At 42.7% G+C, this 24340-nt stretch overlaps 11 protein-coding genes and 1 non-coding gene across 12 annotated transcripts; 5 read left to right on the top strand and 7 right to left on the bottom strand.

Moving 5' to 3' along the window:
- Positions 1–129: 129 nt before the first annotated feature.
- RPS3 (40S ribosomal protein uS3) lies at positions 130–861 on the top strand (the record flags this gene model as incomplete). Its single annotated transcript, XM_018130920.1, has 1 exon — positions 130–861. The coding sequence occupies one exon, from the start codon at positions 130–132 to the stop codon at positions 859–861; it is 732 nt and encodes a 243-aa protein (XP_017986409.1).
- Positions 862–1045: 184 nt separating this feature from the next.
- Positions 1046–1663, top strand: SHR3 (Shr3p; the record flags this gene model as incomplete). The annotated part of the gene is made up of 1 exon (XM_018130919.1): positions 1046–1663. One exon carries the CDS (start codon positions 1046–1048, stop codon positions 1661–1663), a length of 618 nt encoding a protein of 205 aa, XP_017986408.1.
- Positions 1664–1798: 135 nt separating this feature from the next.
- MRPL22 (mitochondrial 54S ribosomal protein uL22m) lies at positions 1799–2713 on the bottom strand (the record flags this gene model as incomplete). Its single annotated transcript, XM_018130918.1, has 1 exon — positions 1799–2713. One exon carries the CDS (start codon positions 2711–2713, stop codon positions 1799–1801), a length of 915 nt encoding a protein of 304 aa, XP_017986407.1.
- A 303-nt stretch (positions 2714–3016) lies between these two features.
- Positions 3017–4684, bottom strand: TDA7 (Tda7p; the record flags this gene model as incomplete). Its single annotated transcript, XM_018130917.1, has 1 exon — positions 3017–4684. One exon carries the CDS (start codon positions 4682–4684, stop codon positions 3017–3019), a length of 1668 nt encoding a protein of 555 aa, XP_017986406.1.
- A 517-nt stretch (positions 4685–5201) lies between these two features.
- Positions 5202–6377, bottom strand: NOP13 (Nop13p; the record flags this gene model as incomplete). Its single annotated transcript, XM_018130916.1, has 1 exon — positions 5202–6377. The coding sequence occupies one exon, from the start codon at positions 6375–6377 to the stop codon at positions 5202–5204; it is 1176 nt and encodes a 391-aa protein (XP_017986405.1).
- A 777-nt stretch (positions 6378–7154) lies between these two features.
- Positions 7155–12680, bottom strand: MDG1 (Mdg1p; the record flags this gene model as incomplete). Its single annotated transcript, XM_018130915.1, has 1 exon — positions 7155–12680. The coding sequence occupies one exon, from the start codon at positions 12678–12680 to the stop codon at positions 7155–7157; it is 5526 nt and encodes a 1841-aa protein (XP_017986404.1).
- A 765-nt stretch (positions 12681–13445) lies between these two features.
- AW171_hschr21237 lies at positions 13446–13557 on the top strand. The gene is made up of 2 exons: positions 13446–13481; positions 13522–13557. It is a non-coding gene; the product is annotated as a tRNA-Pro (tRNA).
- Positions 13558–13813: 256 nt separating this feature from the next.
- APC1 (anaphase promoting complex subunit 1) lies at positions 13814–18817 on the top strand (the record flags this gene model as incomplete). Its single annotated transcript, XM_018130914.1, has 1 exon — positions 13814–18817. The coding sequence occupies one exon, from the start codon at positions 13814–13816 to the stop codon at positions 18815–18817; it is 5004 nt and encodes a 1667-aa protein (XP_017986403.1).
- A 144-nt stretch (positions 18818–18961) lies between these two features.
- PSD1 (phosphatidylserine decarboxylase 1) lies at positions 18962–20470 on the bottom strand (the record flags this gene model as incomplete). The annotated part of the gene is made up of 1 exon (XM_018130913.1): positions 18962–20470. One exon carries the CDS (start codon positions 20468–20470, stop codon positions 18962–18964), a length of 1509 nt encoding a protein of 502 aa, XP_017986402.1.
- A 307-nt stretch (positions 20471–20777) lies between these two features.
- DCD1 (deoxycytidine monophosphate deaminase) lies at positions 20778–21692 on the top strand (the record flags this gene model as incomplete). Its single annotated transcript, XM_018130912.1, has 1 exon — positions 20778–21692. The coding sequence occupies one exon, from the start codon at positions 20778–20780 to the stop codon at positions 21690–21692; it is 915 nt and encodes a 304-aa protein (XP_017986401.1).
- A 24-nt stretch (positions 21693–21716) lies between these two features.
- Positions 21717–22499, bottom strand: FMP41 (Fmp41p; the record flags this gene model as incomplete). Its single annotated transcript, XM_018130911.1, has 1 exon — positions 21717–22499. The coding sequence occupies one exon, from the start codon at positions 22497–22499 to the stop codon at positions 21717–21719; it is 783 nt and encodes a 260-aa protein (XP_017986400.1).
- Positions 22500–22758: 259 nt separating this feature from the next.
- Positions 22759–24063, bottom strand: SKO1 (Sko1p; the record flags this gene model as incomplete). Its single annotated transcript, XM_018130910.1, has 1 exon — positions 22759–24063. The coding sequence occupies one exon, from the start codon at positions 24061–24063 to the stop codon at positions 22759–22761; it is 1305 nt and encodes a 434-aa protein (XP_017986399.1).
- Positions 24064–24340: the final 277 nt, after the last annotated feature.

Genomic DNA, 24340 nt, shown 5'->3' with positions numbered 1-24340 from the left:
ATCCGTATGGCATGACAGACTCGGAGTATCACATCTCTTCACCGTTTCAGCGAGACCTAACATGTTACAATACAAGTAGCGTAGAACAACGTCTCTCAGATACCGCATATCAACCCAAGGACATCAAGGATGGTTACTGTTATTTCCAAGAAGCGTAAGCTTGTCGCTGACGGTGTTTTCTACGCCGAATTGAACGAATTCTTCACCAGAGAGTTGGCTGAGGAAGGTTACTCTGGTGTCGAAGTCAGAGTTACCCCAACCACCACTGAAGTTATCATCAGAGCCACCAGAACTCAAGACGTTTTGGGTGAAAATGGTAGAAGAATCAACGAATTGACCTTGTTGGTTCAAAAGAGATTCAAGTACCAACCAGGTACTATTGTCTTGTTCGCTGAGAGAGTCCAAGACCGTGGTTTGTCCGCTGTTGCTCAAGCTGAATCCTTGAAGTTCAAATTGTTGAACGGTTTGGCTATCAGAAGAGCCGCTTACGGTGTTGTTAGATACGTTATGGAATCCGGTGCCAAGGGTTGTGAAGTCGTTATCTCTGGTAAGTTGAGAGCTGCTAGAGCTAAGTCCATGAAGTTCGCTGACGGTTTCTTGATCCACTCTGGTCAACCAGTCAACGACTTCATCGACACTGCTACAAGACACGTCTTGTTGAGACAAGGTGTTCTAGGTATCAAGGTTAAGATTATGAAGGACCCATCTAAGAGCAGAACCGGTCCAAAGTCCTTGCCTGATGCTGTTGAAATCTTGGAGCCAAAGGATGAAGAGCCAGTTTTGAAGCCATCTGTTAAGGATTACAGACCAAAACCTGCTCAAGCTCAACCAGAAGAGGTCCAAGTTGCTGAAGGTGCTTAATGTAGGTATACCTAAATATATAACTCTACTTCAATAGTTTAATTACAACATATTTGCACTTACTTTCTTTTTATTGAATGCTGACATTGATCTCGCGTAAGGAAAAACGTTGATCTTATTTTTGAAGAAAGAGCTTTAGTTAGCCTAACACATTTCTCTAATTGTCGCTTTATCACCAATCGCAATGGTTAGATTTACTTATAGAGATGTTTGCACTATTGGCAGTGCGCTAATTTTGATGTCAACCTGTTTCATTATGGGTGTGTTCTTCGCTAACCAAACTTACGATTACCATATTTTGTTCAATCCTAAAATGACTCAAGAGCACTATGACAATGCTCTAAGACACTATCAGACATTATACTACACTTCTCCTAAGGTCCTATATGCATTTGCAGCTTTTGCTACTTTAGGTATGCTAGGGTCTCTTGCTAGGGTCTATAAGCCAAACCCTGAATTACAACTATTCGAATATGGTTCTATGGGGATGTACTTTATTGGTATCTGTGTGTTTTTGACCAATATCAAGACTGGGGTTGAATCAGCTGTCCACGGTAACTGGGGTGAAGTCACTCAAAACCAAGGATTGGCAGTGATTGCCTCTTCTAACATCATTCTATTGTTGGTATTCTCTGGTGTGATTGCCTTACAAGCTGGTTTATGGTATACTGAGTGGGAATACGAGCAAAGATTGGCTGAATTCAATAGTAAGGAGGCCGCAGAAGCTAAGCCTGCTGCTGTTGAGGAAAAGAAGCGGCCTGCAAAAGGATCAGGTGGCAAGAAGAACGCCAAGAAAGAGTAATCCCAGCATGTGTAACTAAACATTCAATACTGCCCTTCGCAGGAATTTGGATTCTAGATTTCTTTTATTTACATAACTGTACATGACTATCAATTACCTAGATTAACAAGATTCGAAAGTAGATTTGAGAAGTACTTACCACTTGTAGGCGCCTCCCATGACACCTCTGATTGGTTTATCTCTTAGCTGGATCCATGGCGCTTTTTGTTTCTGCTTTAAACGCTTTTCGTATTGCAATCTCCTCAATGTAATACTCTTGGTTCTTAGAACAAACCTGACGTGAACATAAGGACGAGCTATGATACCCGTCCTTCCTCTACCTTTTATATCTACGCCTTTGCTCCATTTACCATCGCTTCCTGTCCAAGCTTGCGCAATATATAGATCATCAGGATCAAGGCCCAACTTCCTAGCATCTTCGACACCTTGATCTAGTAGTACAGCAACGTCTCGTGCAATTTTTTTGTCTGAGAAATGACATTGCGTAATAGCCTTCTTAAGATCCATGCCACCAACTAATCTAAGAAGATCGGTAGCCTTCTTAAAAGAAGATTTCAACCTAAACGACTTGAGGTAGACACTTGGTTCCAAAACAGCAATTTCATCACGTGTTAGCTTCAAAACATATTTTACTTTAGAATCTGGCAATTGAACAACCGTAGACATCTTGTAAAAGCCACCATTGGCTTTACAGTTAGCCTCGTATATCCTTCTCTTTAGCGGAGATAGTAGCGACTCAACTGCTAAAGCAGGAGGCTCTTGCGCACTTTCTATATACTTCTGTAACTCATGATCTCCTTCAACTGTAACCTCCTCGATTGCTGTAGCTTTATTCTCTTCGGGCTTAGCCTGACTTCCTGCAGCCATCTCAAACTTGCTGGATATGCTAGATGGATCATTATGCTTGGATATATCAAAGTCTTTTGTAAGCGAACCAAGTAAATTGCCCTTATCTGCATTAAAAGTCACAGAGCTGGCACTAAGGGCCCTCCTACAAACAAATTTTGTAAGTGTACCCCTAAATATTGGTGTCAGGGATTGCGGAAACATTACAATAGGTACTTCCAGAACAAAACCGACTATGATTAGGTCTCTTCGTTGTAAGTTATCGATGTCATCTAAGTTTAATTGAACTATTAAATCCAAAATTTTCCAAAGGAATAAAAATCAAATGTCATTTTACACGGCACCATTACCAATATATAGTGTGTATATAATAAAGAACCTACATTAAGTTATCCAAAATACTACACTTATTTGGTGCTGTGGTTGCTTTAGTGGTATCGCGTATCATTTACCCCGTATCATAAATGTTTAGTTCCAGTATTGTGTATTTTTAAAATAGTTCAGATCTTAAATCATCTCCTTGAGGTAACTCTGCTGGGAATGCGATTGTAGATAACCAGCATCTCGCATTTCCATTCTTTCTCTATGATCTAAGTGGATCGGATACAGATCATTGTCGGTCATGGCTTCAGATGTGGTACAGTCAGATGAAGATTCGTCCATGGAGCTGATATAAGAGTATTGGTTAATAACTGAAGAAGGTCTGGTTTCGGGTATGGGAACTATAGGGGTAGGAGAGTTTAAAGATCGTGAAGGCGGCAATGGAGGGGGGCGCTTCCTGTGCTTGAAGTTTACCTCGTCGCGGAAGGGGTCTGCTGACTCATTATCAGTCATTGAGTCTTCCTTTGGCTGTCTCAATGTTGGGATGAGCTTACTTGCGCTCAAAGCACGATATGGCAGCTTATCCCACCAACGTGTCTTCAATTGATTTTGATTTAATGTAAAGGATGCCCCTTTAGAGGCGTTTGAGTAGTTTCTAGTGGCATTGCGCCTGTAGTTGGATGCGGCCTTCTGCGGCAGAACTGGATAACCTACGCGTTGACCAATGTCGTGTGTGAATTCACCTTGGTCATCTAAAGATAGTCTGCGTCGCTTGATAAAACGCCATACACCGTACATTAGTAACGCGCAAATTACAAGTCCCGCAAACGAACCAACCACACCACCTATGATTTGGTTTCTATACGCTCTAAGGCCGTTATTAAGAGCAAAAAAACCAGTTCTGCTCTTGTAGTAGGAGATATCCGTTGTGATAGTACCAGTTGGGATTGCATATGTGGCGTACTCTGCAGGAGGTATAGTAACTGTGGAAAGAATACCAGCCAAAAAAGTGGTGCAAGATGCAGTGATCTCATATGCCTGGGTATAAACCACCTGGATACATTCAGTTCCTTGTTCGTTTTGAATGTTGGACGAGTATAGAGCAGGGGTTGGATTGCTTTCCTCAGACACTGTGGCGTCCTGTGGAATAAAGAGCGGTGTAGATTCTACATCAGTAAGAGTTTGCCCACGGCCATGCGGGTGGGAAACGTAGCTGTTATTGTGGTGATTTTTAGAGTCTGTCGTTGTATTCTGTAAGTCCTTGCTAACACTATCGTGAGTAGTCCTGCTGAAAGCAGTCAGTAGTGCTGCTGAGTTGTTAGTATATGAAAAGGGGTGGTCACTGATTCGTGGACCTGCCGTCGTGAGTTGAGTTCGGAACGGTGTAGAGGTAGAGTTTCCACTTGGCATAAATGATTGATTGTTTTTCGATGTAAAAGTTGGATCCACGGCAGGTTGTAAAGGAGGCGTAGTTGTTGGTTCGATCGACTTAACGGGCGGAACAGAAGGATTCAACGGCAAACCTGTACCAATACCAGGGGTTGTTGTGGTTGAACCACTATCAATTGGAGGACTACTAGATGGCATGTTCGGGTTGGGCGATAAACCATTTAGCTTATCAGACGAACTGTCCTTTGAAGTTTCATAATATGGGGGCAATGCATTTGAAGGATTGATCGTCCCAAAATGTTCGTTTGTCGTCCCAGTAATTTTGCCATCGCTAAAGAAATTCCTTATAGTCGTGGTATCGACTATACCAGTCGAGAACAATTGATGATCTCCCAATGATGAAGATCCAGTATGCCTAGTAGATACAGTCAAACTATAATTTGACCTCAGTTCAATATGTGGCATCAAACTACCTTCCAGTAGGCTCAATATACTAAAATAGATGCCTTAGTGTCTTCTTACAGAGGTATTCTGTTAATTGGAAAGTTTTCTTAATTTAGAACCTAATAAATATACCTGGAAATAAGTTAGTGAAAGCCGTTTAAAACTCTCGGTTAATGAAAAAACTTAGTCTTTGTAGTAGGAGTTCTGCTTAATATATACTGAAATACCTTCCAATTACTCTGTGCTATTAATAATCTTATAATTTAGTTTGTTTGATTGATAGTATTCCTTATACCGAGGGCTTTGGAATATTAAAATTTATATATTCGCGTTGATTGCGGAAAAGATACTAAACGTAAGTCTGACGGTCAGCTACAATGGATCTATATTGTTTCACGAAGTGATGATATGAACCATTGTGTTATCTGGGATTCTCGGTGCTGTGAATCTTAACTTCTAATGTTAATAGTGTAAATTTTGAGAAAACTCTATGTAAATGTTGAGAATCAGGGGGGATAATCGATTGATCTAACTTGACTCAGTCAAACTTCACCTTCTTACCTTCTGACGGAACAATCCCTGCAGAAGCCCTTTGAGCCCCTGCTAGAGCTACACTGCTTTTTATACGGTTGTTAGAGTCTTTATAATCGGAATACTGCCTCTTATGTTCCTTGAAGGCCTTCTTGAAGGTACTGGGGGTTTGTTCCGGAATTTGAGTAATGTTTGATGGCTCCTTTCTGGTAGAATTGTGTGGGGTTTCTACTGCAGGCCTTCTCCTGACATGTCTGGAGCTTCTGTCTTCCCCATATTCCATTCTTATAGGACGAGAGGCGATCTTTCGACAACTACGGTCAGTAAGGGCCGCAGTAGCTCCAGCTTCATCTTTAAAGTCAATAAAAGCAAATCCCTTGCACTTTCCACTATCCTCAAAGGTAGCCATTCTAATGCGAACAATCTCCCCACAGTGCTGAAAGTGCCTTTTAAGTAATTCGTCAGTTGTGTCAAAGGATAAGTTTCCAACGAACAGAATGCGGGACTTGGGGTTCTTAGACATGGAAACTAGATCGTTCTTATCAGGCCTGCCCTCAAAATTCTTGGAGTTTTTGATCAACAGGTTCCGTCCATTGAGTTGCGTTTCGCTTAGTGCGATAGCAGCCTCCATCTGTTCCTTGGTCTGGAAGTCCAAGTAGGCAAACCCCTTATTCCTAACTGTTTTACCGTCGTTCTTTGCTAAAGGCATGTTCACTCTGATAATATCAGACTCGAGAATCTTGCCTCCGTCTTCTGAGTCAGCGGTCTTATTCACCAGGTAGCGTACAATATCTTCTTTCGAAGTGTCAAAAGACATGTTTCCGATCCAAACACCAAACTTTCTGGCTTTCTTGGTGTCACCATCTCCCGTTGTTTCTGTATCCTTTTCACCGCCTTTTTTGCTTTCGGATCCTTGAGCATCCTTAGGATCCTGACTTTCCTTCTTGTCTTCATTATTGTAATCTTCAATGGACTTCGGATCAATATTATATTTGGCATTTAACTCCTCAAGGGTAACTTTGCCTCGTCTCAGCAAACGTTTCTGCTTCTTTGAAAGAGGAACTGGTTGACTCAAATCAATCTCGATCTCATCTTCAGCCTTCCGCTTTTTGGTTGGATCCTTCAAAACCTTGGCAATTGCTTCGTCCTGCGATTCTACCTTAGTTTCGCTTTTACTAGTCATGGTTGATACTAAATGATACTGATGTAGAACAGAATACTAACACGGATAGGGCACGCTATAGTTACAGTATCCTTATAAGCTATGCGCTTGTTTTACTCTCTGCTCATCTCATCGCTTTAAAGTCTTGAAATTTTTCAGCGAATTGCTTTTTTGTGATTTAACAGTGTGATTATATAATACGGTCACAAATGGCCCGCCCAAGCCTATAGAACTAAGACAGTCACATCTTCCTGATGAATTGCAGTAGCTAATAATCTCCAGCTGGTCTAACACTTAATCAGTATTTGTAGACATATAGATACGTAGATACTTAAAAATTGTTTTGTTTTTAGATATTATGTACCGTGGCAGCAGGTATAAAGTATAACTCAGAGTGACATGGGTAGTTGTCAAAAATCATTATGCAATTGGTATATTAGTACTCTGAGTTTTACTATCTATACCAGTCCACAGGATTAACATTGAGAAAACTAATCATCCTACCATTTATCAAAACAGTCTTTCTCATATATTGGTTGTACCATAAATTATTATGCATCGTTGCAAATTCAAACAGTTTTCTCCAGTGACCGTTTATTCAACTAAATTAGGTAGCACGCTAATGAGAAAGTTTTGTAAGAACGAAAATTAAACGTTATGTCCTATTAGCCTGGGCTTAGCTAGTAGGTGCAGTGTGTGGCATCGATGGGATCATGCAACAGTTAGTTAGGGACAAGAATTAACGGTTAGCAAATCGACATCCATGGAACCACACATTCTAGTTTAGAATGCCGACTTTTATTTCAACAGTTTCTTTAGTTTGGAGAAGAAACCAGACTTCCTCTTATGTTCAGATGTTCTTCTTGAATCTGATGCGCTGGCATTATTGCTGGACCTTAAGCTGTTGTCAGCACTGATTTTCGCGCTGTGGCCGGTTGATGCAGAATTGGGGACAGATTGCTTGTTATTAGCTGGCTTGGTTTTACTAGCATTGTTTTCGAATGATTTTGAAATAGATTGAGCAGTTCCGGCGGCAAATGTGGATCCAGTAGCAACGGTACCGGAAGTACCTTGAGAAGCTTTCTGTCGATGATTACGATATGAAGCACCGGTTATCGTCACCGGTTGGGGATTGCTCAAACCTGGCGAAGGAGCTTCAGCATAGGATGGGCCAACTTGAACTGGTTCGGAAACGTACATAGTAGTATGTTCGGGGTACGGTAAGTTATTATTCCGGTTGCCAGTTGCTGGCAAGTCCGTTGCGATTTCAGTAACGGTAACTACATTGCTTCCATGGTGGGCTAAACGTGTTTCTTGATGCCTATGTGGCTCTGCATTATAGTTTTTAATCAAAGTAGCATTTACATGGGTCGCTGGATGCTCAATTTCGTGACTTCTAGGCGTAGAGTAAATATCGTCAGGTCTGGTGTTAACTGACCTGCTTTTCACATCAGATATAGTAGGAACCTTTTCGGAGAGTGGAGTTTGAGTAAACCCTTCTCTTTCTGGTCCATCTTGTAATTGCCTGTCTGACATATTCGACATTTGTAAACCCTTCACCGAAGCGGAGGTGTCAGGAACACTTTCCAAGGCCGCGCTTGGCTCGATAACACTGGAACCAGTGCTTTCGACAGCCATATTAGCACCCGGTACTTTATCTGATGAAATTCCGCCAGGTATAACCTCTACTAAATGGTACCTGTTTGGCTGTTCATTGGTGCTGTTTGGTGGCTCTGATGTGTCTGCTGTGTAATTTGTAGCTTCTTCTGCTTCATAAGATGGTTTAGGAGCGGGAGCAGGGATAGGAACAGCTGGGACAGCTGTGATAGGACCGCGGCGAACAGGCGCAGTACCCGCAGGTGCACGGCTAACATGTGCAGGACTAGCATGGGTAGGTGTACCAGGAACAGGGCTAGCATGTGAAGGAGAGGCATGTGTAGGAGTTCCATGTCCACGGCCAAACTGGCCCGCAGGAAGTACAGGGGTTATAGGTGTTGTAGGTGTATCAGGGGCAGGGAAAGATGAGCCCTCGAAACGAGAGTCTTGTGGCGAACGAGAAGCAGGATGCGCACGAGCAGCATGGGGCTGACGAGGCTGCGCTGTAAACCCACTAGAGTTGCTGGCATTCTCAGACGCAGCCGGTTTAGGATGCTCAACCGAATATAAGTTCATTTCCTCTGTTAACATTGCACCAGGAATAGGGCTTTTGTCGAGATCGTCCAAAGTTCTGCTGATATCCTCCGTCACTGAAGTGAAGCTAGAATCAATGGTTACGAACGCTTCATTATCCTTGTTAAGAAGTGTGTCTGAAGCCAACCCACTCCCAGCAGACGAAGGGCGTCCGCCGACTACCTTAGGGTCAAGAGTACTCATGGGCTCGCTTGATTTTGGACCTAATCCACGGTGAACTTCTGGTCTATTTTCTGGAATCACAACAGAGGTTCTTTTATATTGGTTTTTCTTTTGCATTGCTTCTGCGTTGAGCCTTTCATTTAGAGCCTTGGCATCAACGTTACTAAATTCGTTAAGCTCCTTAACTTTCTCTGGATTCTGGATCTTCAAGAGGCCAGGCGCGGACTTTAGGTTGAAAGCGTGTTGTGCAGCCAACGAGCTAAAGTTCGATCCACTGTCGCGCGCAGAAGAGCTTTCTTTCTTATCAGTCACAGGTACTGTGGATGATGAACCAATTGGTGTTTCTGCGGGCTTTTCCCTAGACTTTTCAGTTGCGGTTGGAGATGAAATACTTCTAGCAGAATCAATTCCCATGAGAGTGCCAGGAAGCATCTCCTTGTGAACATCGCCTGGAGCTCCAATAGAATCTGGATTGCTTCCTCCACGACCAGCGGGTGTAGCAGGAACGTTTGATGACATGTTTTCTCTTGGACCTGCAGAATCACTTTTAGATGATGTTTCAGCAACAGACTTATTTTCTGGTTTGTCCTTTTGTAGATTAGCTGCTGATATAGGCTTGTCTGTAGAACTTGGTGGTTCTTGCTTTTCAGTTTTCCCGGGTACTGGACTAGATGATTCGGACTGTTTTTCTTCGAACAACTCGGGGTTTGGTCCGCAAGGTTTGTTTGTCTTCAAAATAGGTAATTCTTTAGGATTGGCGTGCTCTTCATTATTCGCAATATGTCCGTAGTCATCATTTTCGCCTTTTCCAGAAGATTTTTTGCCGTCAGATTTTTCTGAGGGACCTGACGCTTGTCTGTCGATCGGCTTTTGTGAAGAAACTTTATCTATTCCACTTGCAATGAACGGAAGAGGAACTGATGTTGGTTTCTTACCCGAAACTGGATCATTGCTAGGTGATGCTGCATCACTTGGTGTATTAGAATCACCAACCGTAGGCTTAGCCTTATGAACATCTTCACTTGAATCCTTTGGTTTTTGTGGACCACTGCGTTTGATGGCCGGTTGTTTTCTTTCATCAGTTGGTGAGGGTCCTGGAGCCACATCATCCAAATCAGAAGCATCCGTAGTAGGTAGGATAGGAACTGCGTGAGGTGGGTCGAGCTCATCCTTCTTACCCTTACCGAGCTTGTGGGATGGATCATCATTCTTGTCCTTACCGTGATGGTGAGGAGGGCGGTGTGGCTGGCTTCCTGATGAAGAAGGTCCTGGAGCTACATCATCCAAATCAGAAGCGTCTGTAGTAGGTAGGATAGGAACTGCGTGAGGTGGGTCGAGTTCATCCTTCTTACCCTTACCGAGCTTGTGGGATGGATCATCCTTCTTGTCCTTGCCGTGATGGTGAGGAGTGTGGTGTGGCTGGCTTCCTGATGAAGAAGGTCCTGGAGCTACATCATCCAAATCAGAAGCGTCTGTAGTAGGTAGGATAGGAACTGCGTGAGGTGGGTCGAGCTCATCCTTCTTACCCTTACCGAGCTTGTGGGATGGATCATCATTCTTGTCCTTACCGTGATGGTGAGGAGGGCGGTGTGGCTGGCTTCCTGATGAAGAAGGTCCTGGAGCTACATCATCCAAATCAGAAGCGTCCGTAGTAGGTAGGATAGGAACTGCGTGAGGTGGGTCGAGCTCATCCTTCTTACCCTTACCGAGCTGGTGAGATGGATCATCCTTCTTGTCCTTGCCGTGATGGTGAGGAGTGTGGTGTGGCTGGCTTCCTGATGAAGAAGGTCCTGGAGCTACATCATCCAAATCAGAAGCGTCCGTAGTAGGTAGGATAGGAACTGCGTGAGGTGGGTCGAGTTCATCCTTCTTACCCTTACCGAGCTTGTGGGATGGATCATCCTTCTTGTCCTTGCCGTGATGGTGAGGAGTGTGGTGTGGCTGGCTTCCTGATGAAGAAGGTCCTGGAGCCACATCATCCAAATCAGAAGCGTCCGTAGTAGGTAGGATAGGAACTGCGTGAGGTGGGTCGAGCTCATCCTTCTTTCCCGTACCGTGTTGGTGAGATGGGTCATCTTTTCTTTCACCTGGCTTGTGGGATGGATCATCCTTCTTGTCCTTACCGTGATGGTGAGGAGGGCGGTGTGGCTGGCTTCCTGATGAAGAAGGTCCTGGAGCTACATCATCCAAATCAGAAGCGTCTGTAGTAGGTAGGATAGGAACTGCGTGAGGTGGGTCGAGTTCATCCTTCTTACCCTTACCGAGCTGGTGAGATGGATCATCCTTCTTGTCCTTGCCGTGATGGTGAGGAGTGTGGTGTGGCTGGCTTCCTGATGAAGAAGGTCCTGGAGCTACATCATCCAAATCAGAAGCGTCTGTAGTAGGTAGGATAGGAACTGCGTGAGGTGGGTCGAGCTCATCCTTCTTTCCCGTACCGTGTTGGTGAGATGGGTCATCTTTTCTTTCACCTGGCTTGTGGGATGGATCATCCTTCTTGTCCTTACCGTGATGGTGAGGAGTGTGGTGTGGCTGGCTTCCTGATGAAGAAGGTCCTGGAGCTACATCATCCAAATCAGAAGCGTCTGTAGTAGGTAGGATAGGAACTGCGTGAGGTGGGTCGAGTTCATCCTTCTTACCCTTACCGAGCTGGTGAGATGGATCATCCTTCTTGTCCTTGCCGTGATGGTGAGGGGGGTGGTGTGGGTGCCTTCCTGCTGAAGAAGGTCCTGGAGCTACATCGTCTAAATCAGAAGCATCTTTAGTAGGTAGCATAGGAACAGCGTGAGGTGGATCTAATTCGTTTTTCTTTTCGGCGCCTTGACTCTGAGGCCTATTGGTATCGTTTGCTTCACTTGATAAAGGCTTCTTCGAGTCGCAAGTTGGTCCAGGTGCAACGTCACTTAGATCTGATTCTCCAGCTCCCGGTAAAATAGGCACAGCATGGGGAGGGTCTATTTGTATGCTGTCACCCTGGTTGCCTGAAGGGGATTTTTGAGAATATTTGCCAGCGCTCGGACGAGGTGTTTTTTCATCACGTGCTGACGACCCCGGAGTGGAAGCACTCAAGCTTTGAGGCTGACCACTAGAATGAGTTGATGGATCATGAGATTTAGTTCCTTCAGTTTGACCGAAACTCTGCTTAGATGAATTTTGTGAATTGCCCGCGTTTTTTGCCGAGGTTCTAATGAATGGAGATGCAGCGACACCGGCAAGTCCTTGGCCTAAATTGCGCTTGCCAGCTATTAACGAATCTTTTGACGAAGGAAAGTGTTTGTCCCCTAAACTTCCTTCGCTACTTAGATTGGCATTCGAACTACTCGAAGATTCCTCTCCATCAGATGTCCCTTCAGATGTCCCTTCAGATGTCCCTTCAGATGTCCCTTCAGATGTTCCTTCAGATGTTCCCTGTGAAGTTGCCCTAGACTCACGATTGCCACCCGTATCCTCTCCACTGGATAAAATTTCGGTTCTTTCTATAGCAATTACAGTCTCTTCACCGGTCTTCTTATTTCTTCTGATCTTTTTCTTGATCTTAATCTTCTTTTTGTTTTTCTTCCTTGAACCAGGGGGGGGTTGACTCCTAATCTGAGACCTCTCTTCAACAGGACCGTTCCTCTGAGATCCACTACCAGCAGATGATGGCACGGAAGAACCTTTTGATAGTCCTGAAGACGCAGTATTACTACCGCTACCTAATGTCGATTTTGCATTGTCAGACAATAGTAAATAATTGTTTTCTGGTCCTAATATAGAATCTCTTGCGTACTTTTCATTAGTCTTCCACTCACCATCAACGATAAACTTAAAGTACAGTTTACCATCATTAAATTGTGAGTTACTTAAAGACACAGAAGTAGCAAAATAACCTCCTGGCTGTTTGACCAACCGCTTCGTACCTTCCCATTGATCAAAATCACCTGTAACTATCACCTCATTTGGACCTGATGGCCATGTGAAGGTGTATTCAACCATTACGCCACTTTATCACTATTGGATGTGAGTTATACTGATCTGAATTTCTTGTTAACAGGTCTTACTATTTAGAAGTATATTTGTAGTTAAACAAAGGGGATGTAAACAGTAGTAGTTTTCTATTGAGATGAGCTTTTACCATATAAACTCGATCATATTATACGTACATAAAAATAAGGGGACCTAAGGAACTCGAATAACTGAATAACCCCTTACGCCAAATTATGCTGATTCTGCTGATTCTGGCTGACATTCAGATGGGTGTAATCTTGGCTTACATTGTTAAGAACAATTAGCTGAGTTATGTGTTCCGTCCATTCAGGGGTTTAGGGCTTGGCGAACAAAAAAATGCTAGATAAAGGAGGAATGGATGCTTATTTCATGTAATAGGTTTATAAGCTTACCTAAATTCAGATTGTTTAAGAGATAAGTAGATGATCTTTTAGGGGTTGATCGAACTACCAAGATTTTGCGATACGAAACCCTGTTTCCTATAGTAGATTTTATGTTTCAATAGTAGAAGTGTGTTTTGGGTTTTGAAAACAGTAGCAATATAGTAAATACGTAGGACATAGTGAGCACCAATGTAAGAGATTACTAGAATAATTACCAAAGTGCACAGTCACAGCGTTGGCATAATTTCTCTGATCGAGCGTTTTTGTACCCAAGATGTAGTAACCGTGTAATCACGTGGTGTTTAGATTCCGGCATGTGCAGATATCAAGACTATATATTCCGAGCCGTATATGTAATCTTCAACAATTAGGGCGTGTGGTCTAGTGGTATGATTCTCGCTTTGGGTAAGCGAGCCTTGGTTAACCGAGGCTTAAGTACTAAAATCTGCGAGAGGCCCTGGGTTCAATTCCCAGCTCGCCCCATTTTTTTGTATTTCAAAGATACACGTTGCTATGCTTAGTTTACATTCCTTGTCCCTGGTGTATGTCTTGGCACTTGGTACTAAGTATGAAATCTAACGCGAAGGCTTCGTGTTTCGGTTTTTTATTACCTGTAGTTGCTGTCTGTGCGATCTTGAATATATTTTGTGTTCCCATTAATACTTAAGGTTGCTTCGTTATACACATCAAAGAAACCGAAGTACAGAGTAAAGCCTACCTAGAGGTTTAAGGACATTAATGGGACCACCCGTCAAACAAGCGGTGCATGAACTCCACCATTCTGCGGAACTTGGTCAGATATGGATTACGAATTCAAGCACTGTAGAATGGTACAGGGAAAATACATGCTTTCGAAGATTTAAATTTACTGAGAAGGTGATTTTAGCCGGCTTTACTCGGTGGGAATCAAACCAGGAATCATTAGTTATTGTTATAAAGAACTATATCCAAGTATATTTCTTGGATGATGGAGATTCACATACTATCAAGTTGCCATTTCCAATTGCAAAAGCATTCTTCTATGCGAACGGTCTTCTGCTCGAACTCTTATATCAGCCTGATTTGGTGGATGGAGACCTGATGCTGCTCGAACACAAGTTTATCACATTGTCTGATCCTTTGGTACCGTTTGGTTCGATGTCGTTTGTTACCAACCACGCAGACATTGACCAATATACAATGTTATATTTCCCAGAGAGAGAGACTTACGATATCGCAGTCTTGTACAATGAGTCCAAAAACTTTATTGGATTCTACAGTGCTGAGGTACTGAACTCTAAATCTACCATTGGGCCTGATCCCTCTTCACTGTTCATGAAAAGAAAGAAGAGCTATGGGAACTTAGTTTCTGCCGAGCCTGTCCCATTAACTTCATCTGCGCAGCGGAAGCGCACAACTGAACTGAATATTGGCTCCCCCATTACTAGCAGCAGTTCTGCTGTGAATGGAAATAATCTCGCATCGACAGGGTTGACTAATACGCTGAGAAGAAGATTAACAATGAATAGGAGAACGGCTTCAGCTACGGTTAGTGTTGAACAAAATAAATTGACTAATACACCGCGAGCTAGTACCCATGGCAATCCTACGGCAAACAAGGGTCCACCACTGAGGAGTACTTCTGCTACTCTGGATAGGATGACGATTTCGAACAGTGCATTTAACGTACAGTCGCAACTGGGCGTCAATAATCAATCAAATGAAACAGTACAGCCTGTGCTGTCTAAAGATGGAGTATTGACAAAGATTACTTCTTCGCCAATTCCTTTTAAATTTTCTGAATCCGTTAAGATTGTGTCTACGAGGTTTAACGATAAGGTTTCTATTGCAGTTTATGATCGCGAACGCGATTGGGGTAGATTGTGGCTTTTCAATTTAAACTCTTCCCTGGTAGGAAGTATGAAGTTTAAGGCTTTTGGTTATTCTCCAGTGTCTCTTGTGAAGTCGATAGATATCAGACAGATGATGCTCGTCGATATTTGCGCATATGATCCTAAATATTTACCTGGTGTGTTTGCATTATTACTAGATGATAATATCACATTGTTTAATCCAGTGTTGAATACGATGTCGCCGGCTTTCCCATTAAACAATGATCATAAATTTCAAAATATATTTGCTATATCTCCTACGGAGTTGTTTTTGGAGAAGGGCACTGTAACAATACCTCCAGCCACCTATCCACGAAGCCAAACGGTCCAAAAGTACTTTGAGGCAATAAGATATCTAGTGCCTTTAAAGATTTTCTCATATCTACTATCCATTTGGCAGCTAATGAGAATGCTGGTTGTGGATCTAGAGACAGAAAATTACGATATTAAGGCATTTGAGTATGCTATCATGTCGTTTTTGGTCACACCAGAATCGAGTCTTTATGATACAATAATTGAAAAAGCTCAATCTCATCAACTGTTTTTGCAATGTAATACTATTTTGGAGTGGTTACCTAAGATTGTAATATGCCTTCACCTTCTAAGGGAAGAATTTCAACTAAATGTGTTACAGTGCATGCATGTGAAACAGTTAGACGAATTATTAGGCAAGTTGACGACACTGATGGGCTGGCCTGAAGTATGGGTTGAATATTATGGCTCCCGGGATAAAGCGATTAAGCCAATACAGGTAGATTTCACACACCCACTCGATGAGCCACCTTCTATTTTCAAATCGCTATATAGCGTTACGCAAAGTTCACTGATGGAGATTGTTCCCTTTATTACGTTTTCTAGATTGGCAGAACATCAAAAGACAACTATTGACGCCATAGTAACACCAAGAACCCACAAATTATTGAAGTTATTTGAATCACTTCAATCCCGTCCTCATTTAGCCAATAACTTACTTGAAAGACTAAATGAATTGAACATCACGCAGGGTGAATTTGAAACATATCCTATAGGTGTGTATGCACCGTTAAAGAGATTTTTACATGAACTTGAACCAACAATTAACAAAGTTGATCCACACATGAATATGTCATTAATAACACGGTCAGATTTGAACAGTTGTATCGCTCTGATGAAGGGTGAATCACCTCGAGATATTAAGGATCTACCTAATATTCAATCTAGGAAACAGTTTGATTTTAAGGTTAAAGATATTGCTGAGTTAACTGGAGCAATTTTAGATTTAAGGAAGGGAACCGAAACACCTTTAAGTCCACATCCATTGGAGAACTTTGATAGGAAAGAAAACTTCTTTTTTGATCAAAGTTTATTTGACGAAGTATTGTCGATGTTCACTTATTCGAATCCACACAAAGCATACTTCCCATCATTAAATGGTGAGTATACGAAGATTTTGAAGTTAAAAAAGTACGCCGCAACAACATCTGCATATAAAGCCTTGACTAGTGGTCTTGGAAAAGCTGCAGTTTTCTATTGCTCTGAGGATGCGATTAATTCGAAAAAGTCACAAAGAGATGAGTTAAACTTGAACTTCAAGTTCCCTAGTGACGGAAGTAAACTATCTTTATCAAAGGACAAGTTTCAAGATGAGTTCTTAAAGTGGGCTGAGTTTCATAGAGGGGTTGCAAGAGGAATTGCAATATCTAAATCGGTTACAAATGTAACAAGTTCGTGGATTAACCATAACCGGCCTCCATGGCTTGACGCCCAATATGGTGGTTTCTTACTAGGACTAGGTTTAAATGGTCATTTAAAAGTTTTGGAGGAGTGGCAGCTATACAACTTCCTAAGTCCAAAATATACGCATATTAGCATTGGATTGTTACTTGGAATTTGCGCAAGTATGAAAGGGTCCATGGATCTAACTTTAACTAAGGTTTTAAGTGTGCACATTGTTGCTTTGTTGCCTCCAGGATCCAGTAATTTAAACATCCATCATAGAGTGCAAACATCAGGTTTGATTGGGGTAGGTTTACTTTACCAAAGCTCACAGCATAGAAGAATGAGTGATTTACTATATTCTCAAATAACCTCTTTTGTTACGATCAATGAAGAACAAGTCCCCGATGAAGGTTACAGATTGGCAGCAGGTATTGCATTAGGATTGGTAAATATGGGCGCCGGAAATAAATGCTTTTCTCTGAAGAACAATGCAGACATAGATGAGGATATGACTGATTATACAGGTGACCAACAAACACCTTCTTCAGCAATGTTCAGTATCAAACATACTACTGGATATATGGATTCGAGTATCATAGAAGGTCTATTAAAACTTGTAACAACAGTTCATGATGTTGAGGAATCATGGATGCCTGATAATTCACAGCTAGGTGCAACTGTTTCATTGATGTTGATGTTTTTAAGGTCGAACTGCTCTATAGTAGCTGATAAATTGTCTGCTACAAGTGATGATACAAAGCGTGGTGAAACCTGGTACATAAAACCTGAGTTGTTCATGTACAGGGAATGGGCATCAAATATGGTTATGTGGGATAATGTACAAGGAAATCTTCAATGGATTATAAGTGTTCTTGACGATAAAGTGGAGACAAGAGCAATTGATAGCGATGTCTTACCAACGTATTATATCATCGCAGGCCGTGTATTATCTGTTGGTATTAAATTTGCATCAAGCAACAGCATAGAGCTACGAGATGGCCTTTTCGCAATTTTAGATCAATTCCTACCACTATATCAGTACGCAATGGGCAGTACTGTCGATGAACAACTAATGTACAAGGGTATTTCAATGTTAATAAATGTTTTGATAATATCTTTAAGCTTGATAATGTGTGGTTCGGGTGACGTGGAAACGTTCAAGAGGATCAGGTACTTGCATAATGTTGTGCATGGTAAGGGCTCTTACTTATATGAAATCCCAGAAGAAGCACCACCCCTGGTAAGAGATAATGCCGTGACGATCGAAGGAGAACAGAATGGAAGAGTCATTGACCCACTGCTACATGTGGAGGAAATTACAAATCCTACTAATAACGCCACTGTAGATGAAGAATCTGAGAGTGAAGGTGCTAACCAAACCCACCATCCAAGAGATAATGAAAACCATTACGGCAAATACATGGCTACCAACTTATCTCTAGGATTGCTATTCTTGGGTCTGGGACGCTATTCCATCAAAACTACTGATATCGATAGTCTCTCATATTTGATTATAAGTGTATTACCAACATTTATGCCACCTTATTATTTACAGGAGACCAAATATCTATGGTGCATGTCAGTGGACACAAGAGTTTTAATTTTAAGAGATGCCGATACTGATGAATTATGTGAAGATATTCAGTTGGAAATCACAGTTAAAGAACCTAAACTGAAGAAAGGTTCCCAAACGACAGTCCACGAATGCACATCGCCATGCTTGTTACCACCATTGGATACCATCCAATCCATTAAAATTGAAGACCCAGCTTACTATCCATTAGTTATGGAGTTCAGTGAGACTTTTACAGCAGAGAATTGCTTTAAGAAGGAATGCGCTATTTATGTTAAGAAACGAGACGATATTGATGAAAATGTTGACCCAGCTTTAGATCCACTGGAATATATGAATAACGTCAAGAAGGAATTATATAGAAGGCTATCGGAACGTGATGTTGCAGAAAATGATACAGAGGTGAAGAAAAATGACAACTTGGCGCAAAATTTACTAAGCAAGTTAGCGTTGCAAGATTCCACACGGCTCGAGCTTGAGGATGCTGTTTCTAATCATACAACACTGCTACAAGATCATAGTTTCAACTTAGATATGATCTGCAGCTCTGAAGATACAGATTACCAGTTAGAGTTATGGAGGAGGAGACATGGTTTGTAGATAAAATCTATGGTGAGTTGGAAAGTTCGACACACAACTACCAAAAGTTTATCATATTCTTTTACTGTTGTTTTATTTACATCGTTATATTAACGTTGATACATATATATAGATATATATGAGCATATATATATATAATATGATTCAATGGATCTTCCCCAAAGGTTGACCTATTTTCACTACATCGTCTAACTTAATTTCAAATTGAAAGGTGCTTGGGGCCTCGAAACACAAAACTACAGTGCTTCCCAACATGAAGCCACCCATTTCTTCACCTTTCTCCAAAGGCACACCCTTGAGGATTTTAGAGGCTGTCTCATAGGTAGCCTCATAACAGGTATTGGGTTTAGTATGTCTATTGGACTTAGAGTTGGTAACCAAATCTTTGTCGAAGTTCAATTTAATGGAGCCGACGTTGGTGGCACCCACTGGTGTCATACTGAAAAACCCATATTTCCAATGCCCTAATAATGCAACTCGTTCATTTAGGATAAACAACTTAGGAAAGTTCTTTTGGAAGTACGGAGATACAGAGAATAGTTCTCCTGGAAAATGACGACGTAATTTACAAACCCAATTTACCGGGGAATGATAATGATGATAATCACCCGGTGCTAGATATATGACAGCAAAATATAATTGGGTATTTTTTGGATCACTAGATGACAGCTCGTCAACATAATGAGAAGACAACTCCCCTAGTAATTTCATAGTTTTCGAAACTGGAATACTAGATTCAGGTAACAGTTTATCACCTTCATTGTTATACTGAATAGGAGGATTCAAGGGAGGATCGGTGTCTTCGCTGGTTGGGGTATCGTTAACGATTTCTTGAGGAAAATGTGGAATTCTATGAACTCTGGCAAACTCCTTATGCTCGTCCTCCTCATTCTCATTGGACAATAGACCTTGCTTCGCCATGTCCCTGTTTATCATAGGATGTGAATGAGTTCCAAGCAAGTCCTTGACAGAATATATCATACCTTTAATATGCCCTATGTCTCCAGTGTCGGAATCAATCACGCCCAACTGTAAGACCCTGCCATCACTGGGGCACACAACAATGTTTTCGCGCTCATCAATGGGTCGACATTCTGGCTTAATTTTACGGTAGAAAAACTGTGAAAGATTCTCATACTTAGACAAGTCCGTTTCTACCATCTCATCGATATTCACGCCAAAAAGTACAGCATACAGACGGAATCCCAATGGCCGCAACCACACAGGCAAAGTTAAAGAATTGACCTGACCCCAAAGTCGAGAAATAGCATTCAAAGGCAATGTGGAATAACAGAAGAACAACCAGTTATTGTCGAAGATTCGAATTCGGGTTCTTTCTTTTTCCTTATTCAACTGGATGCGCCGCTTCTGCTGACTGATCAGTAACGACCCAAGCACAAGCGTCACACCAGTCATCAGAAACCATTTAGCCATAGTACCATTGCGTCCAGTCCCGCATGAACCGAAGCAAGCACTCTCTTCACGACTTTGTTTACCATGATCTTTAACGCTAGAATAGTAGTACCTAGAATACCAAATAAAGTCATTGGTTTTCTTCTTTAACTTCATTCCAGCGTCTAAGCCACGTCGGGCTACCTTCCAACTACTATGTGAAACATTTTTATTCAACTTCAAGTTCCTGGTCCTGTACATTGCTCACAATTCCATGTGCTTCTTTCTCAATAAATAGAACACAAACACAAAAAACAGTTCCCAGGCTAGCAGAATACCACTCAAGTGTTGCTAATATAAAATAATAAAGCAATCAATCCCTTCACCTTTAAAGGACCCTTCTTTTCCTTGCCACTCGGTATTTTTGTGTGAGTTTATATTTGAAGAGGTTTGTTCATGTGTTTTTTTTTAACGTCATTGCGAAAGTTCCATGGGATCTCTCAATTTGGAAGCTTAGTAAGACTACAATTTAGATTTAACGGTTTGCAAGACTTAAAGGCTCTTCAAGATGCTAGTAGGGGTATCCGGGACTTATGGTAGTGGCTATGAAGAGGTTGGGAAGTGTTTAGCGCGAAATCATGGTTTTGAAACGGTGAAACTGGCGTCATTTGAGGACAACTGGACATTATTGAAGGATTTTGCGACAGCTAATTATGCCCAGCGGTACGTGCTGATTGGCATGAGCGACGTAGAGATGGTTAGAGGCCTAGAGCAGATGCCCGGCTTTGTTCACCTGGCCGTTGACGCACCGTTAGACAGAAAGGTGAAACTCTGTGATGGCGATCACGTGACATACATAAAAGGAGCGCTGGCGCACGACAGTGCTGAGCAATTGGAGGTTTGCCGGCGGGCAGACGTGCAGGTGTATGTTGCTAGTTCACCGGAGGAGTTTTTGGGCCGCTTGGAGGCTGTTTTGGAGGAGATTGTGCTGTGTCAGTTGGGCGGAGGTAATGTAATGAGTCCGAAAAGGCCAAGCTGGGACACTTACTTCATGAAACTGGCGAAGCTGGCAGCTTCGCGATCAAACTGTATGAAGCGCAGGGTAGGGTGTGTAATTGTGCGAGACTGCCGAGTTATAGCTACTGGATACAATGGGACACCACGGAATCTGACGAACTGTAACGCTGGTGGATGTCCGCGCTGCAATGGCGGTGAGAGTTCGTTGCAAAGCTGCCTGTGTCTCCATGCGGAGGAGAATGCTCTGCTAGAGGCGGGACGTGATCGTGTAGGACAGAATGCTATTTTATACTGTGATACATGTCCATGTTTGACGTGCTCGGTGAAGATCGTGCAAACCGGCGTGAGCGAAGTTGTGTATTCCCAGTCATACCGCATGGACAAGGACAGCTTCGATGTGCTCGAGCGGGGAGGTGTCAAAGTGCGCCAATTCAGTTCAATTGAGGAACATAAATATGTTATATAGACCTGTAAATAGAAGACCCGGGGGCTAGGTCTCACGATAGACATATGGACCAGGCCTTTCTACACAATAGAAACTCATATCCACAAGCGGTTTATCAGTTTGATACAACGCACATTCGATTTTATCCCCTGGAAGCAGTTCTGCGACACCTGCTGGCGTACCCGTGAGGATTATATCTCCCGGGGCTAGTGTCATAACGGTTGAGATGTGCTGTATCAGCTTATGCAAAGGAGTAAGCATCAGCGAAGTTGAGGCATCCTGGCGCACTTTGCCATTGACAGAGCACTTCAGGTGGAAGCTGTCCTGGAAATTGGAGGAATCTATCAACTCTTCCTTCGGGACCAGGTGGGAAATTGGCAAGAAAGTATCAAAACCCTTGCCAACAGTCCAAGGCAAACCCTTCCGTTTGCACTCATCCTGCACATTGCGTGCAGTGAGGTCCAATGCCAATGACACACCCCTTATCGCATCGTAGATGTCTTCTGGTCCGAAATCGTCAGGTGAAACATTGCTCATCCACCTGTCCATAACAATAGCTAGTTCCACCTCATGGTGAACCTTAACACCTTTAGGAAGCAGTATGAGTCCAGGGTTAGTGCCATCGTCCTTCAGCCCGGTAAAGGTTGCACCTGAGGGCGCTTGGACTCGTTGAGTGCCATCTGAAAGCGGAGTGACAATACTAGAAGTCGGCTTCTGGAAGAACAGCGGTTGTTTTGGAATGGAGTTATTCAATTCTTCAATATGGGCCGCATAGTTCCTGCCAATGCCAAGGATCTTCCCAGCTTGCTTTAAATAGTTATATGACATCTAGATATTGATGGCAAATGGTCACTCCAAGTTGTAGCCGTCTTCGTCCGAAGACGTAAAATCAGTTCTAAGATACCGAAATAAAATACAATACACGATATATATCTATTTTCTTTTATATCATTTCCAGTGCCTAAAGCTGAGGGGTGGAGTACACCAGTGGAGGCAGTGATTTTTCGTGATTCAATAGCTTTTATCAATGTAAACTACTTGTTGTAGCGATATCAGTCAAATAACAACTCAAGTCTTTTATTAACTATCAATGGTCCTCTTTTTTATCTTCACTATCCTCCCTAGGATTTTTACCGTTTCTTTGAACATATTTGGTGGCTACCATCAGCTGTTCAATCTGGCTAACCAAAGCCATGGCCGTTGGCAAATCTTGTCTCGCCAGTGATTGCTTCAACAAATTAAATAACGATAGGTTAGGATCCATACGACCCGCTTCTTTAGCCTCTGATGAATATCCTGCCAATCTATCAACAAACAAGGTCAGATCGGTGTACTCAGTCTCATAAAATTGAAGGTCTGTCTCTATCTTTTTTATGTATTCCTTCTTGCGTTTCCTAAACTTCGAAGCAGCAAGCCTATTACGCTCGAGAAATTCCTGTCGCTTACGGTTTCTTTCTTCATTCTCCTCACTATACTCTTGGGACTTCTTTATTTTCTTGAGACTTGTAATACTGCTGCTAGTGCCTATATTAGTTCCATTATGTGCAGAACTCGTTGCACCACTATTCATTCCACTCTCGTTGCTACTGCTATCGAACGAGTCAGGCACAGTGTGTTCTTCTGCAGTCAACGTCCGCTTACGTTCACTGTGGCCTATACTCTGTGTTCGTTCCTTTGGGAGCTCGAGTGCAATCTTAGTAGAGGAATGAGGGGTCCCCGCTGAACCTATACCAACATCTGAAACCAGGTTCGGACTAGCTCCCTTAGCTTCCAGTACAGTAGACAAAGTGTGAGCATAAGGAGGAAGTCCTGGTGCACTAGGGGTCCGACCAGTCTCCATAGGAATGGACGAAAGTATCGAGGATAGTCCAGGAGTGAACTGCCCACTATTGGGCATAGGCAGCGACGCCGGCTGCCCGTCCTCGATTATACCTGGCGTCAACCCAGTGCGTAGACCTGATTCGTTGGCCTGTAATCCACTCTTAGCAGTCACAACCTTGTTATTCAGGCCCATTAAAAAGTTCGGCGTCGTCTGCGTGGCTGGCTGCCCACCATGAATTAGTGGGCTCAAGGCTGGCATCTGCGTCTGCAGAAGCTGCGGTGAAAGTAGCATAGCTGAAAGCCTATGCGATCCCCCAGGAGTCAACACAGGAGGTGAATGGAGGGCTGGAGGCTTCTGCTGTACATGGTATCTGGGTAACGTTTTTTGGTCTCCAACGCCTTGAGATACACCTCCCATTCCCAGCAGCCCCTGCCCGTGTTGACGAGGCTGCTGCAGTACCGGCCTGCCGATCCCGCCCACCTCCCGTTTCGTCGATGCAAAACTTTGTTCAAACGGATTTGGCTCCAAATCGAACGACGACACTTGCTTCTGTACCTTGTTACTTTCCATAACTTAGCTAAACAACCGAAAAATTACCAATACACCAACAAAAGCAGTCCAAATTAGCTAAAAAAACTCCTGAGCTACCTACAATATCAGTTGCCTCAGATATCACTATAACCCCTGATATCTGGTAGTTATTCCCTTTGATCTTCGTTACTTTTGCAAACGCTCATAGGTTTGAAAAGTTGATCGTAAAAAGCCACAGCATGATTTCAAAACCACTCAAACAGATAGCCAATAAGGGCAATTAAAGCACGCACAACGCTTTATCAAATCCTATTTC

The sequence above is a fragment of the Eremothecium sinecaudum genome, chromosome II (assembly GCF_001548555.1).
Source record: "Eremothecium sinecaudum strain ATCC 58844 chromosome II, complete sequence".
Lineage (NCBI taxonomy): Eukaryota > Fungi > Ascomycota > Saccharomycetes > Saccharomycetales > Saccharomycetaceae > Eremothecium > Eremothecium sinecaudum.
This window is presented reverse-complemented; position numbering and strand designations above follow the sequence as displayed.